The sequence below is a fragment of the Megalobrama amblycephala genome, linkage group LG24, assembly GCF_018812025.1.
Source record: "Megalobrama amblycephala isolate DHTTF-2021 linkage group LG24, ASM1881202v1, whole genome shotgun sequence".
Classification (NCBI taxonomy): Eukaryota; Metazoa; Chordata; class Actinopteri; order Cypriniformes; family Xenocyprididae; genus Megalobrama; species Megalobrama amblycephala.
Window position 1 is genome coordinate 34,630,175 of NC_063067.1, and position 16,784 is coordinate 34,646,958.

The 16,784-nt window shown below is 36.0% G+C and overlaps 1 protein-coding gene across 1 annotated transcript; it reads left to right on the forward strand.

Moving 5' to 3' along the window:
* The first annotated feature begins 1,547 nt into the window (after window positions 1–1,547).
* LOC125260697 (protein-L-isoaspartate O-methyltransferase domain-containing protein 2) lies at window positions 1,548–16,452 on the forward strand. The gene is made up of 6 exons (XM_048179178.1): window positions 1,548–1,731; window positions 6,059–6,417; window positions 7,720–7,822; window positions 7,907–8,078; window positions 9,834–9,957; window positions 14,365–16,452. Exons 2-6 carry the CDS (start codon window positions 6,111–6,113, stop codon window positions 14,850–14,852), a joined length of 1,194 nt encoding a protein of 397 aa, XP_048035135.1. The 5' UTR covers window positions 1,548–1,731; window positions 6,059–6,110; the 3' UTR covers window positions 14,853–16,452.
* Window positions 16,453–16,784: the final 332 nt, after the last annotated feature.

A 16,784-nucleotide genomic window follows, 5' to 3' on the forward strand; every position in this document is an offset into this window, starting at 1 on the left:
CTCAATTTAAATGACCTAAGGACTCCATTTACACTCATACTTAAAGGATTAGTCCACTTTTAAATACACCTTTCCTGATAAATTTACTCACCCCCATGTCGTCAGTCGAAAAGAAATTAAGGTTTTTGAGGAAAACATTCCAGGATTTTTCTCCTTACAGTGGATTTCAATGGCTACCAACAGGTTGAAGGTCAAAATTACAGTTTCAGTGCAGCTTCAAAGGCTTTAAACGATACCAGATGAGTAATAAGGGTCTTATCTAGCGAATCGATCGGTCATTTTCGAGAAAAATACAACTTCTTACTTTCCGCTTCCGCATTCTTCATAACGCTTACGCTGAATGTCCTACGCCTTCCCTATTCAAGTTACGGAAAAAAACGAAACTGGCGCTGCGTTCGTTCCGTAAGTAGAATAGGGAAGGCGTAGGACATTCAGCGTAAGCGTTATGAAGAATGCGGAAGCGGAAAGTAAGAAGTTGTATTTTTCTCGAAAATGACCGATCGATTCGCTAGATAAGACCCTTATTACTCATCTGGTATCGTTTAAAGCCTTTGAAGCTGCACTGAAACTGTAATTTTGACCTTCAACCTGTTGGTAGCCATTGAAATCCACTGTAAGGAGAAAAATCCTGGAATGTTTTCCTCAAAAATCTACATTTCTTTTCGACTGACGAAAGAAAGACATGAACATCTTGGATGACATGGGGGTGAGTAAATTTATCAGGAAAAGTGTATTTAAAAGTGGACTAATCCTTTAAATCGAGGGGAATGATGGTGAAAAACTTTAACAGTCTGTTAGGAGATTTGTCATTTGGTTCGAGGACTTCTGGGACGGTTAGTTTTTGATTACAAAAAGGAATCAAACAGTAAAGACATTTCTAATGTTACGAAATATTTCTAATTTAAATAACATAATGTTCTTTTACCGTATATTTCATCAAGTAAATGCAGCCTTCGGTGAGCATAAGAGATTTAACGAAGGAATCATACACAGTTCTTTTTTGGTGAAAAGATTAGAGTCACTATGAGATCTCCACATAAATGTACTTTTTGTAACACATCATCTGAGTATATTGAACATTTATTTATTTTTCTCTCTCTTTTTGGACCCACTTTCAAATGACAAAAAATAAATAAATAAAAATAAAAATAAAAATTAAACAGAACTCTTACATTTTACTTTGTTTCCAAAACCCATATTTTTCCTCAAAAACAAAATTATGTTATTAATATTTCAATTATTTTGGCAAAGTTTTATATTCATAAGACAAAAATAACTCATATATTACCTTTTATAACACTGATCTCACAATATATTTTGAAACTCTTTCAAACATGAGGTCACAGAACAAAAAGCTTATAAAAATTAAAATTCATGTAACTGCCCTAATAATACGTAGCACTTTTTATCCTATAATTTTTTTCTTTTTTTATTGTTTTTTGTACGCATTTTCTTTTGTATTTTAGTTATTGTTGGTACTCTTTGTTTTATATGCTCTAAATAAAAAACAAAAAAAACAACAACAACGAGATCTCCACGAATGCGTCTGACGTCGCCGTGCGTGCGTGTGACGTCAGCGCGTCAGCTGGTTTATGTTTACATCGCATCAGTTTTTTCGCAGTCAAGTTAGGCGTTATTGTGGCCGGATCCAAACACATGACACACGCGTTCATGCGATCGATGGACATTGTTGGTGTGCGCCAGACAGCCGCTGCGGTCCGGGATCACACGGTAAGATGCAGACCTCGCTGTGTCCGGAGACTCTTGTGTCGGTGTTTGGTGGAAGCTCGTGCTCGTGCTCGTGCAGTGAACGGCTGTTAGACACAGACGCGACCCACATATGACGATATAAACCTCGAATCTGCTTCATTCTCCAGCGGCGATGTTCGGTTCCGTGTGTCACACGCTCGCGGCTGCTCGTTATTAATAGTTGTCTGGTGCATCACGACCTCAGTAGATTAGATGACAGAGTGTGGACTGTGTGTTATTGTGAGCTCGACATTACGCCATCATTTCAGTGTGTTTGACATGTAAAGAAGTGTCCAGCCCTCCATTCTCACACTCGTGATATTTCAGTCTTTTGTTGTTGACCTATAATAATAATAATAAGTCTGACAGATTTGACTGTGAGGGTATTTGACATGTCCTGCTATAATCTTGTTGACATCTACTGTCTACATAAACAATGCTGATGATTTTAGAATTATTATGCATTTATCTTTTCAGCTCAATTATTCCCCAGCACACATATATATATTTACTCCTTAAATAGCCTAATGAAACCAATAGCATTTTGTTTTAAATAACTAGTGAATAAAGTGTGTTGTATTCTGTGCAGAGTCAATAATTACTGAGTTGCTCAATCAGACCAAAAGTTGCAAACAATGAGGTCATGTTTTACCATCAGGTATTGTAGGGGAAAGAGTAATCCAAGGAAAAAATGCTGTTGTTTTGTTTCATTTAATGCCACAATACTTTTAGATGTCAGCCTGTTATTTATTAAAAATAACTATTCTAGATCTCTTAATATCCTTCTAGATTCTCATTCTTAATACACTTTCTTCATTTTCAAGGCCCTATATAGTTCAGTCCCATAGATATGAGGCTCTCAAAGCAGCTCCATGTTCAAATTCTTGAATTTTAGCCATTTTCAGTGATGGAAAACCAAATGTGGTTCATTTTGCACACAGATGATACTTCCCAACCACCTGTCTAGTACACACACACACACACACACACAAAAGATCGAGTGAGCGAGTTTTTTTTTACCTGCATTCAGATTTAGCGTTTTCCTTCAGATCAGTCCATGTTTATAATAAAAAATCTGTTTAAATGATGTATTATCTTGTCCTTTTAACAGTTAAGGGGTTTCCCATGACTGACAGAGCTAGTCAAAGCATTTGTCAGTTGCGTCTTTTTCCGTGTTCACAACAATTCAGTCTTTTCAATGTAAAGGTCTTCGCTACTGACAGACACACTCATAATGACAGTCTTTGCTGCCATCTAACTTCTGCTGCTGTTCACGGTTAGGGACTATTTTTTTCCGGCGGAAGGAAGGCTTTAGTGAAACTTTACTTCATGAAAGTTGCATTGATTCATATTTCTGGCTTTAATATTTGTATTATAACCATTTTATAAAAGCAGTAAGGTACTCGAGGCTAGAGCTGTATCGTGAATAAATCGTAAGCCGTATATAATAAGCCGTAACTTATTCACGATACAGCACAGCCTCGAGTAACTTATTGCTTACATACATGCATAAATATATAGTGCTTAACGAATTTATTTTGTAAGGTTAGATTTGTGCCACAGCTGCCCTAAACAAACAGTATTGGTGATTACCAAAATCATTTTTTATGTTTCTGTAATGGTTATCCACACCAGTATGTGTAGCTCTTTAGTCACAGTAGTGTTTCTAATGCTAAAATATAATTATGGTTGTGATTTAATGGATTCAAAGATAGATCGAACAAAAGTTTCATCAAAATCAAGTCTTTGGCAACAACTAGAAACTATATGGAAGTCGATAAGAACAGAGACTGTGGAAAAGTACATAAAAACAACGGCAGCAAGAATGAAAGCTGTTATCAAGGCCAAACAAAATAAAAATAAACTATAGCATTTCTTTGGTCATTACGTGTGAATAGACACTATTTAGTTGTTTCAGTTTGTTATTTTCCTAATAAACGACTGCAACATTTTTGGTTTTAAACAAGACTTTTAGACCGTTTTGAGTGTAATAAGATGGACTAAAGAGAAATGATGACTAGTTAAAGCACCAAAAATATACACTTTGACTTATGCATTCATATAAATTAGAACCTAAATCTGTATTTTAAAAAGTCCATAGGCATGTGATGTGTCAGCTACCCATGTGCTTTGTGTCTGCTTGCCAAAGTGACAAACAAACAATACTCTCCGCTCTAAACGGAGCCGCTGCCAAGAGTTCGAGTCGGGACACAACATTGTGCCAGTTTTTACTTGGCATTGTCTGACCTCTAAAAATAGAGCGCAAGAGAAGTAGTCGAAGGCGAGCGTTATTGTCGAGTTTGTTGACGTGTCAGCTTAGCTCAGATACCTGACATGCTGCGACTCATTAAAGATTTAACTGTCTTAATTATCATTCTTTGCTTTCTTCCCACCTGCCAGACAACAGTGTGTTGGAGGTGTCATTTATGACTAAATAAAACATATAAAGGATTAGTTCACTTTCAAATGAAGCTTTACTCTCCCTCAAGCCATCCTAGATGTAGATGACTTTCTTCTTTCTGATGAACACAATCAGAGTTATGTTAATAAATATCCTGACGCATCCGAGCTTTATAATGGCAGTGTGCCAGCTGCTGCCAGTTTAACCCTTGTGCGGTCTTCGGGGTCTTTTTGACCCGCAAATGATGTTTGCTCAAATTAAAAAAAAATGTTCTCTTTGTCCAAATGGCATGAGACTTTGTACGGTGGTTAACACTTTTAAGATCTACAAATAAAAAAAAAAAAAATTGGAGTGATATCTTGTTTTTATGTTAGTGTAAAAAATATTGTTACGTTCGTGGTCTTCGGGGTCTCTGGAGACCCTGGGCAACAGAATGTAATTTTGTAACAATATAATATATTTTTTAAAAACCAATGTAATTTTACTCTGTTTATTAATGTTTTTCCTCAACATTTGTACAGTTTTTGGAGGATTTGTGATATCTTTTATACAAATATTATTTAAATAGGTTTTTATGCAAAAGCAGCTTTTTATGTAAAATTCACTTTATAAAAGGCCCAGATTTCTAACTTTCATTCATGTGGATAACATGGATAATTTGACATGGTTTAGTGTAAGATTTTTGCCCATCTTTTGGAAAATGCAGTTATAAAAGTAAAAAAACTATCATTTTTACCAGTAGATGGCTGTAAAGCTCCACTATATGCTATGTGCTATTTGAATGACTGAAAGATGTCTTTTTACAAGTTTTTTTCAGTTGGATTCATATCTAAATGTTATGAAATCACAATTATAACAATAAAAATTACTTTGTCAAAGTTTAGCATTTTTTGTGCAGGGCAAAATCAGTTTTTCAATAATAATTTTATAATAAAAATAATAAAATAAATAATTTTTATTTTTGTGTGTGCGCGCGTGTGTGTGTGAGCATGTCCATTTTGTATTGAGGATGTTTTTTGCATTTTTGGAAGTGTGCCACTTCATTTCTGTCTGTGTGTGTTGTGCGTTGTTTCTGATTTCTGAGAATGGATTTTGTCCAGTTTCTAAGTGGGGTCTCTGTGGGTTACATTATTGATGATATTATTGAAAAAACAGATTTTTTTCAGTACAAAAAATGCTAAACTTTGACAAAAAGTAATTTTTATTGTTATAATTGTGATTTCATAACATTTAGATATGAATCCAACTGAAAAAAACTTGTAAAAAGACATCTTTCAGTCATTCAAATAGCACATAGCATATAGTGGAGCTTTACAGCCATCTACTGGTAAAAATGATAGTTTTTTTACTTTTATAACTGCATTTTCCAAAAGATGGGCAAAAATCTTACACTAAACCATGTCAAATTATCCATGTTATCCCCATGAATCAAAGTTAGAAATCTGGGCCTTTTATAAAGTGAATTTTACATAAAAAGCTGCTTTTGCATAAAAACCTATTTAAATAATATTTGTATAAAAGATATCACAAATCCTCCAAAAACTGTACAAATGTTGAGGAAAAACATTAATAAACAGAGTAAAATTACATTGGTTTTTAAAAAATATATTATATTGTTACAAAATTGCATTTTGTTGCCGGGGTCTTCAGAGACCCCGAAGACCACGAGTGCAGTCCCCAAACGAAGACCGCACAAGGGTTAACAAAGACTCTCTTTCCCAGAGCTCTTTAACGCAGGATGAATTCTGATTGGCTGTCATTGTTTTTATTGTTCACGAGTTGTGAAAGTGATTCTCAAGATGTTGACCCTGCTCTTCTTTTACATTTAGAAACTAAATCTAGCCTTTGTAAACGGGCCGTTACTCTAGGTTTAATCTCACAGTTGAGATGTTTTGCCGTTCTGTCCAGACAGTGATAGGCACACCTCAGGACTGTCCTTAGAAGCTCTTCTGCTCTCATCATGGGCGGAGCTGTGAGTGCGGGCGAGGACAACGACGAGCTGATCGACAACCTGAAAGAGGCCCACTACATCCGCTCAGATCTGGTGGAGAAGGCCTTCAGGGCCATCGACAGAGCAGACTATTACCTGGAGGACTATCGTGACAGCGCTTATAAAGACCTGGCCTGGAGGCATGGGAACCTCCATCTGTCTGCTCCATGTATCTACTCGGAGGTGATGGAGGCCTTGGATCTGCAGCCTGGCCTGTCCTTTCTCAACCTGGGCAGTGGGACGGGTTATCTCAGCACAATGGTGGGCCTTATACTGGGTGAGTTTACTTACAGTGGGGGAAAAACGATGTAAAACAATGTAAACATGCATAACTAGATAAATTTAGTTGAGAAGCAAAATTGCGTAGCATATTAAAACTTATTGTATACAAAAATAAACTACCATCTGTATGATTTTTAAAATGTTTTTTGAAAGAATCCTCTCGTATGCTCTCCAAGGCTGCATTTATTTGATTAAAAATAGTCAAAACGGTAATATTGTGAAATATTATTACAATTTAAAATGATTGTTTTGTATTTTAATTAGTGCTGTCACAAGATTAATTCGCGATGAATTGCATCCAAAATAAGTTTGTTTTTACATAATATGTGTGTGTTAAGAAAAACTTGTTATAATTATTTATAAAATATATAATAAAAAATTATATAAATATATATATACAGTATATACACAAAAATATTTCTTAAATATATACATGTATGTGTGTGTATTTATATATACATAATAATTACACACGTATATTGTATATTGTTTTGGATGCGATTAATCGTTTGGCAGCGCTAATTTTATTTATTTTTATTTCCTGTGATCAAAGCTGAATTTTCAGCATCGTTACTCCAGTCTTCAGTGTCACATGATCCTTCAGAAATCATTCTGATATGATGATTTGATGCTCAAGAAACATTTATGATTATTATCAGTGTGGAAAATGGATGTGCTGCTTAATATTTTTCTGGAAACCGTGATACATTTTTGTCAGGATTCTTTGATGAATAGAAAGTTCAAAAGAACAACATTTACTTCAAATATAAATGTTTTGTCACATTATAGATGTCTATTTTGATCAATTTCATGTGTGCTTGCTGAATAAAGTATTAATTTCTTTAAAAACAGTAAAAAAATATATATATATATTTATCCCATAGTTTTGAATTGTAGTTTTATCTTGAATTGCGTTTATATTTTTCTTACCCTATTAACATTTTTTTTTAAAGGATTAGTTCTCTTTCAAATAAACTTTTCCTGATAATTTACTCTCCTCCATGTCATCCAAGATGTTCATGTCTTTCTTTCTTCAGTGGAAAAGAAATGAAGGTTTTTGAGGAAAAAATCCTGGAATGTTTTCCTCAAAAACCTTCATTTATTTTTCGACTGAAGAAAGAAAGACATGGACATCTTGGATGACATGGAGGAGAGTAAATTATCAGGAAAAGTTTATTTAAAAGTGAACTAATCCTTTAAGCCTAAACCTGCATTAGACTTTGTTAGATGTATGTTTAAAGGGATAACATTTCTATTTAATAATATAAAAATATATACCCATCATTCTTGTCATCAGGTCCGTTCGGTGTGAATCACGGTGTGGAGCTGCATGCGGATGTGGTTGATTATGCATATCAGAAACTCGACTACTTCATCAAAACCAGCGACAGCTTTGACAAGTGAGTGACTTCCTGTGAAACGGCTTTGACTCTGTCTTTTAACTGTCAAACGGTCCATGAGTTGGTTTTGTTTAATGGCCGCAGGTTTGAGTTCTGTGAGCCGACCTTTGTGGTGGGGAACTGTCTGGAGATCCCTCCGGAGAGTCGGCAGTACGACCGGGTGTACTGTGGTGCAGGAGTTCAGAAGGAGTACGAGAACTACATGAAGAACCTGCTAAAGGTCGGCGGGATCCTAGTTCTCCCCCTGGAGGAGAAGGTGGGTACAAGTTCATAAGGTGTTCGTGTTCCACAGCAGATTTTAAAGGCACTTTGAAATGTCTAGAAGTGATTTGATGAGTGTAGTTTTCTTTGTTGTGTTGACACACTTCCTGTTGCAAGACATATAGAATGGCTTTAGTCCCACTTTCTTGGGAAACATTTGGATAAAACATGATGATCTTTTAATATAGAGGGCAGGAGAAAAAATGGATTCTCTGATGCATCACGATTCTCTCTTAAAAAAAACTAAAACTTTCCAAAAAAAGTTCGGAAAGCTTGAAGGGAATTACAAGGGCGATCTCTGGCTTCATCGCACAGGATATGTGCTGAGAGAAACGCACACTTTGCTTAAAGTCGCGTCCAGTGTTCGGTCTCGCCCGCTGGCGTGTCAGTGCTCTACGCAGGCATTATTTATGCCGTTTGGACTGCAGGAAGTATCCTCATATATTCAACACATGAAACTCACTCACCGACTGTTGCTTTTTAATGCACTTGAATCTCAAAATGCTTTTATGATGAAAAATGAATGTAAACACAGTTATGTCTTGTATTAGTATTAGACTGACGGGACAAACTAATTCTGTGAATTTGTGTGAACGCAGCCAATTAGATCTCCCTCTGTGTATGATGTCATGGGTAATAATCAAGCAGTGAAGCTGAGAAACTCACGGATCTCGACTGGGAACTGTTCAGATACTGAAAGCACTCTCTGTTTATTGTTTGTAACATGTTTCTTTGTTTCTCTTTATTATTTACTATTTGCTTGTATGTTTCAGAGCTATATTTAGTTAGTGGAAAATTCTTAGCATACAATTATTTTAATTTAATTTTAATTGTTTTTAAAAAGTACTGTAACCTTGCATAAGTAATTAGATTTTTTTTTTTTTTAAATGCATATAAATGTAAGATTTAACATCTTATTTCGACCTGATTTGGCCTTCGCAAATCCCAAATTGAAAAGCTTCCCATATCCACATGCAGAGGTTTAAATGCAGAATGTTGGTGTCATGTTTTTTTGTTTGTTTCTTCTTTCTGAAGTCTGTCTTTGACTGTATATAACTCAGGCCCATTGGGCTCTAGCAAACTAGAAACATTTCTGCTTGTTTCCACCAGAGAGCAGCAAAGTCTGGAAAAAAAAGATTCTTTTCTCTATCATGTTATATGTTTTCAAATACACCGAATGGAGGAATTATAAAATTTCCGCCTGATAATTTTGCCCCATTTTTTTTTTTTTGATAATGACTCCCCATATCAACATATAGTGGCATATGGGTAATATATTGATGGGAAAATCTTTAAAATTTCATTACAAATACAACTCATATTCAATTATAATTATAACTACAATTTCACACCCACCCAGGCGGGGGAATGAGTAATTCAGTGTAAACAAGTTACTTTGTGTGAAATAAATGCATCAAGAATCGTTTTGGAATCGGATCATGACTCTCGGAATCAGATCGGCCCATTTTCCTGTGAGTAAATTTTACATGTGTATATTTTCTAAAAAATAAACTGGCATATACATGACTTCAAAGCTAAAAGACAAAACTCATACTTTAATTTCATAAAGAGGTCCTAAAGAGGGTGGGCATAGCTAAATAAAAATTATAAAATGGTATTTTCATATAAAAATATTTGCATTTTACTCACACAAAATCGATGTACACACACATGTAATTAGTATTCACATGGGATGATGTAATTAGTTTAGTAATTACTGACGTGAGGACTTATTATCTCTCTTTTGCAGTTGACCAAGATCACGCGCACAGGTCAGAGCTCCTGGGAGACCAAGAAAATCATCGCTGTGACCTTTGCCCCGCTCGTCCAGCCCAAACAGAATGTCAATGGCAGACCTAAGAGTGTTCCTTTACGTGAGTACACTGGGGAATCGTCCGCCTGAACAAGGACACTAATCACACACGATTTTTCACACCAGTCCAATGAGAATGTTTATCATTCTCTGAAAGTATGTGTATACCTAAACTAAAGCAGACTCACTCTGATCATTTATGTGTGTAATGCAAAATACAACCCGTTACTAAATTGTAAAGGCCTGTTCACACCAAGGATGATAACTAATAATAACTATAATGTTTTAATAATTGCTGTAATTTTGTGATATGTGCAGTCTACAGCTATAACAATAACGGCACAGAGAAACAATACCCTTGCAATCACTTTCAGAACTATTTTTTCCAGCTGATGAACAATAAAAACATTGACAGATGATCAGAACCCACCTGACTAAGATCTCGGTTTTACAAGGGTAACTAAAGAACTGGTTGTTTCAATAAGTACTGTACAGTGTTTACTCTTTACTTTAAAAACTATGTCTATAGTGGGTAATATTTTCTGTATTTGATGTTTGAGATTTGGGAACAGTGCAGAGAAAGAGGGCAAACAGTCTGCAGTTTAGCACAATATCGCCATCTAATCAGCCAATATTGTCTTAAATAGCCTGCATAGCACTTCATCTTTTAAAACATGAGATTTTGACCAAATTTTGATTTTGGTAAAATGTTGCAACAATATGTTAATGTTTTTTTATTATTATTATTTAATGAAAAATTAGTTTTTACGGAAGAGGATTAGGGCCAAGCAATAATAAAAAATTAAAACCATCTCGAGATTAAAGTTGTTAAATTTCGAGAAAAAAGTCGAAATAATATGTTGAGAATAAACTCATTAAATTACGAGAAAAATGACGTTAAATTACGAGAAAAAAGTTGTTAAATTACGAGAACAAATTCATTAAATTATGAGAAAAAAGTCGAGATAAAATGTTGAGAATAAAGTCATTAAATTACGAGAAAAAAGTCATTAAATTACGAGAACAAATTCATTAAATTATGAGAAAAAACTCGTTAAATTTTGAGAAAAAAGTCGAGATGAAATGTTGAGAATAAAGTCATTAAATTACGAGAAAAAAGTCGTTAAATTACGAGAAAAAAGTCGTTAAATTACGAGAACAAATTCATTAAATTATGAGAAAAAACTCGTTAAATTTTGAGAAAAAAGTCGAGATGAAATGTTGAGAATAAAGTCGTAATTTAATAAGTTTATTCTCAACATTTTATGTAGACTTTTTTCTCGAAATTTAACGATTTTTTTTCTCGTAATTTAACGAGTTTATTCTCAATATTTTATTTCGACTTTTTTCTCGTAATTTAACGAGTTTTTTCTCGACATTTAACAACTTTAATCTCGAGATGGTTTTATTTTTTTATTATTGCTTGGCCCTAATCCTCTTCTGTAAGTTTTGGACATATAAGGTAATAAAAAATACAAATGAGCATGTAAAGCAAATATCTTTAAAAAAAAGCATGCCCCCCGCCCCACACAATGTTCTCACCTTTTCCCCCTTACCTGTCTGCACCCGTCAATGACATTCAAGGGTGTGGTTTGTAGTACTGCAGGACAAACAGGCCTTGACTGGAAATGTGACTCAATCTCAAATCTCAAAATTATTTTTGTTTTTTTGTCCTGTGAATCCTGATTTTTACATGTGTAAAAAAGGAAAATTACCATCGTGAACAGCATGAGCGCAGTACAAATTCTCATAAAAGTATTTGTAAAAATTACTAAACATTCTTGGTGTGAATATTCCTTCAGTCTCATCTATTAGTAATTATGACTATTTAATTAAATATTTGATGATTTACAAAATAATATATATATACACAGTGCTTCCCACAGGTTTGAAATATACTTGCGGTGGCAGCCGGGCGAAAAATCCTCCTATTTCCCACGGCACAAAAATGGTCTACTACATGTGACAAACAAATAATTTGTGATTTTTAACAGTATTTTTATTTATTGAAATTAATTTTAATTACATATTACATTTAATTACATACTAATATTATACATTGTAAATTATGCAAAATTACAGCATTTAAATGGTTCACCTTTTCCTATGTTCTCCTTGCTGTCATATAGTGTCTCTCTCAGTGAATGGGACACAGATTTTACTAGTAAAATTTATAAAATGAATAATATATGTGTCAAATAATGTTCTTAGTGTTTTCTTCCTGTGGGGGAGACTACAATAATTTACTATGAATTAAATGGAAATCAAATTAAATACAAATTATTGTGTAACCAAAATACGAATAATGCCCAAAAGAAAAAGAAAAAACTTAGCATGTGACTTTTAATTATAAACAAGCCCGAAATACACTGGGACTCTTATTTTGAAATGTCTGTACTATTGCAGGCTGATCCTTCAGATTCTTACAATCGTCTAAAACATTTGATATAAAGTCCATAAAGTAGACATTGTAATAATTCATCAACTTGAGTTCATTAGCAATCGCTTGGCATAAATCTGCGCTTTTCATTGATTGAGAATCACTTTGAAGCAGTCTGAAGCGCTGTTGCGCGAGCTTGTAGAACACTCAACAGCGCCCCCTTGTGACTTCGCAAAATGCAGCACCTGTGGGAATGTCAGCGGGAGTAAACAGTTCTGACGCACACGTAACGAGCAGGTACGAAACGACTAGTTTATCGATCGCGGATGGTTTCATTATCTTGCGCAGATATAAAAGTATAAGAGGATAAAAATAATAAAAGCAAAAATGTGTCTCCAAATATACTTGGGCGGCCGTTATTATACGTGGGCGACCCGCCCAAGTAAAGTCTATGTGTGGGAAGCACTGAATCAGCCAATATTGTCTTAAATAGCCTGCATAGCACTTCATCTTTTAAAACATGAGATTTCGACCAAATGTTGATTTTGGTAAAATGTTGCAACAATATGTTAATGTTTTTTTTTTTTTTTATTTAATGGAAAAATTAGTTTTGGACATATAAGGTAATAAAAAATACATTTGAAAAACCCTTAAAGTAACTACAAATGAGCATGTTAAGCAAATATCTTTAAAAAAAAAAAAAAGCATGCCCCCCGCCCTACACAATGTTCTCACCTTTTCCCCCTTACCTGTCTGCACCCGTCAATGACATTCAAGGGTGTGGTTTGTAGTACTGCAGGACAAACAGTGGAAATGTGACTCAATCTCAAATCTCAAAATTATTTTTGTTTTTGTTTTTTTGTCCTGTGAATCCTGATTTTTACATGTGTAAAAAAAGAAAATTACCATTGTGCATGAGCATAATTTCATAAAAGTATTTGTAAAAATTACTAAACATTCTTGGTGTGAACAGGCCTTCAGTCTCATCTATTAGTAATTATGACTATTTAATTAAATATTTGATGATTTACAAAATAATATATATGTATATATAGAATCAGAATCACGTTTATTGCCAAGTACCGTGGATTTACACGTACAAGGAATTTGTGTTGGTGTACTGGTCCTTAGCAATAACAGTAAAATATGAAAAATAAAATAAGATAACATTGTAAGGTAAGATAAGAAAGTGAAAGAGAGAAAGTTATAAAATGAGAAGCATAAATACACTGAACAAAATTATAAACGCAACACTTTTGTTTTTGCCCCCATTTTTCATGAGCTGAACTCAAAGATCTAAGACTTTTTCTATGTACACAAAAGGCCTGTTTCTCTCAAATATTGTTCACAAATCTTAGTGTTAGTGAGCACTTCTGCTTTGCAGAGATAATCCATCCTCCTCACAGGTGTGGCGTATCAAGATTAGACAGCATGATTATTGCACAGGTGTGCCACAATAAAAGGCCACTCTAAGATGTTCAGTTTTATCACACAGCTCAATGCCACAGATGTCGTGTAATTGTCACGCTGACCGCAGGAGTGTCCACCAGAGCTGTTGCCGTGAATTCGATGTTCATTTCTCTACCATAAGCCATCTCCAAAGGCGTTTCAGAGAATTTGGCAGTACATCCAACCACAGACCATGTGTAACCACACCAGCCCAGGACCTCCACATCCAGCATCTTCACCTCCAAGATCGCCTGAGACCAGCCACCCGGACAGCTGCTGCAACATTTTAGAGTGGCCTTTTATTGTGTTCAGCCTAAGGCACACCTGTGCAATAATCATGCTGTCTAATCAGTATCTTGACTAACACAGATTTGTGAACAATATTTGAGAGAAATAGGCCTTGAGTGTACATAGAAAAGACTTAGATCTTTGAGTTCAGCGCATGAAAAATGGGGGCAAAAACAAAAGTGTTGCATTTTATAATTTTGTTCAGTGTATAAAGAAACTATGAGCGTAAATATATAAACTGAAAATAGAGACATAATACACTGCAATAATCTAGCGATATAAATAGGAAACTGCTATTTGACAGGAAAAAATAACATTTTCTCTTCTTTCCAATGTTTTCCAAATTTCCAGCCATTTTTGAGGTGCGGACGTTGCAGGACCTGTGCCGGATTGCTATTCGCCACACTCTCCGGCAGCCCATAGCGATGGGGGAAGGACGCACGAAGAGACGGGTGTCTTTCCCAGGGGCCCGGGCCATGCACCGCTACGGGCCCCGCTTCGAACGCCGCCGCTTCTGTCGCCGCTTCTACCGCCAGTGCGTCAACTCCATGGTTCTCCACGACTCCATGATTCCCACAGCCATGGACGACTGCAACTACCCCGGAGGAGTTGAAGAGGAAGAAGAGGAAGCGGAGGAGGAAGAGGAAAGGGCTTGCCGCCGAGTGAGAGAAGACCTGCCCGAGGAGGACGAGGAGGAATGCTCCGGCAACGAAGAGGAGAAAAACAAAGGCGGCTGCGCTCGTGTGGAGCCTCCCGTTAATATTCTGAGGGAGAAGATCCTAAGACTCCCGTTACCTGAACCCCTGAAGATGTATCTGCTGTATTACAGGGAGAAATGAGAGATGATACGGGCGGTGTAGCGCTAAGACGATTAGACGTGAAGAAAAGCCTTTCTCTTCTTCCTTCTCCTCCTCCTCCTCCTCCTCTCCAACTGGATTAGCATGACAATTAAGTCCTCGATTAACGACATCACGATATCCATATCCCTTTGAGAAGCAAAGCTCCTTTATTTGGGATGTACAGATGGAACCGAAGCTCATTTCCTGAATGATCAACATCGCCTGAGCTTTTTTAATTCGGTGTTCCCCTCGATCGAGATGATCAGACCTACGACACATTGTCCCTGTGGGAATGGCTTGTTGCTGTGAGCTCTTTTAGAGTAGCATCACTTTAGGATGTGGTGTAGTTTGACATGGTGGATTGAATATTTTTCTATAGCTTTAAGGTGCAGTCACATTTACCATCGCTTGGCGAGATCCAGTCATCTTGAAAAGTTCCTCGCGCAGATTTCGCTTGCGTCAGTGTCGGTCACGTGAATCCGCCGCGTTGACCAGAAGAAAGCTGCTTGGTATGAAAGTGGCTTCTGTGTGAGCTGTGCTTCAGGCATCTCTACTTTATTGACATTGGACATTTTGGGGGGTTTTTTTTTTTGCCTGCGAAATTTTGCTAATGTGACTGCACCTTCACACAAGCCGGCCCTCCACTGTTGAACTCTTTTCCTTGCCTTTACTGTGTTCTCCAAAGTACTGAATATCGCCTGCATGTGTACTGCCCTGGTGCACCCACATTTTGTCAATATTGGAGTTTGTGGTTATGTACTTTTGATTACCATCGCTGGTAGCATTACATTTGACACAGAATTGAACGCGTTTCTGCACCCGGGAATCATCATCATCAGTCACTTACGTTTTCATTGCGTCAGATCGCAAGCTTTACAATTATATTGTAAAGGTCGTGTGAAAATCAAGAGAAATATTTTTAGTGAAATTCTATTTATTGGTAATCACCAAATTTTGTTTTCGTCAGGTAAATGAAGCACTTTCACAAATTCCAGTCATTGTGCTCAGAATCTTTGGCCCGACTCAGGAATACTTTAGGAAAATGTTTTGATATTTTTTTTAACTCCTTCAGACTGATCCTCAAAAAACAAAGACCAAAATTGTAGGACCTTTCTATTTTTTTGACCAAAAGTTTTGGAAATTATCTTTTGCTTTGTATGTCACAGTGGTGGTAAAGCAGCCTCTGCACAGGAGGACTATTCTGAGCATACAATGGTTGGATCTGGCGATCCTGTGATTTCTACACAATTCTTCAGCGCAGGAGCGTTTCTCTTTAGTTCCCATTGATGATTGTGTGCTTGTAGATAACAGAAACTTCAATAAAGTTTGAGTTTGCACACTGGAAAGACACATTTCTTTCATTTGATCAGTGTATCGTACTTGCCATATGTAATTGAAGTTCCAAGACTTTTAAACGATTTCATTAAGTGTAAATCTTACATCATTTTGAAGGCTCGCGTTTATCGCAGATGTTGTAGATTATGAAGACGTTTAGCTAAAAAGCCAATCACACACCCTTTCACCTTCAGTGATCCTTATTCTTCAGATGTAACATGCTACATTACTTGTGTGCGTATATTAAACATAATAAAAAAATCAAGACTTGTTTTTGAATTTTCTGTCGAGGTTAATGTTTATTTGGGCAAGGGTAAAAATTAGATTGTAAAAGAGCATAAAAAGGCCTCTTTCATTTTTTTAAGTCTTGATTTTGTTTCTGAGGTATTGGGCATAGGTGCTAGAATAGGCTTTCATTCTTGAATATTCAAAAAACATTATTTTTCACATTGTTGCAGCTCCTCTCTGTCTGTAACACCTGTTTAGTTCCTGTCTCTATGAAGCCCCTCCTCCCAGAAAGCACAATGTGTTCTGATTGGTCTGCTGGACCAGTGTGTTGTGATTGGTCAACCACTTCGAGTGTGTTTGGGAAATGTC

Coding starts and splice junctions, on each gene's coding strand:
- LOC125260697 (XM_048179178.1), top strand. CDS start 6,111: ATGGGCGGAGCTGTGAGTGCGGGCGAGGACAACGACGAGCTGATCGAC. Junction 6,418..7,719: donor AATGGTGGGCCTTATACTGG/GTGAGTTTACTT, acceptor TCTTGTCATCAG/GTCCGTTCGGTGTGAATCAC. Junction 9,958..14,364: donor ACCTAAGAGTGTTCCTTTAC/GTGAGTACACTG, acceptor CCAAATTTCCAG/CCATTTTTGAGGTGCGGACG.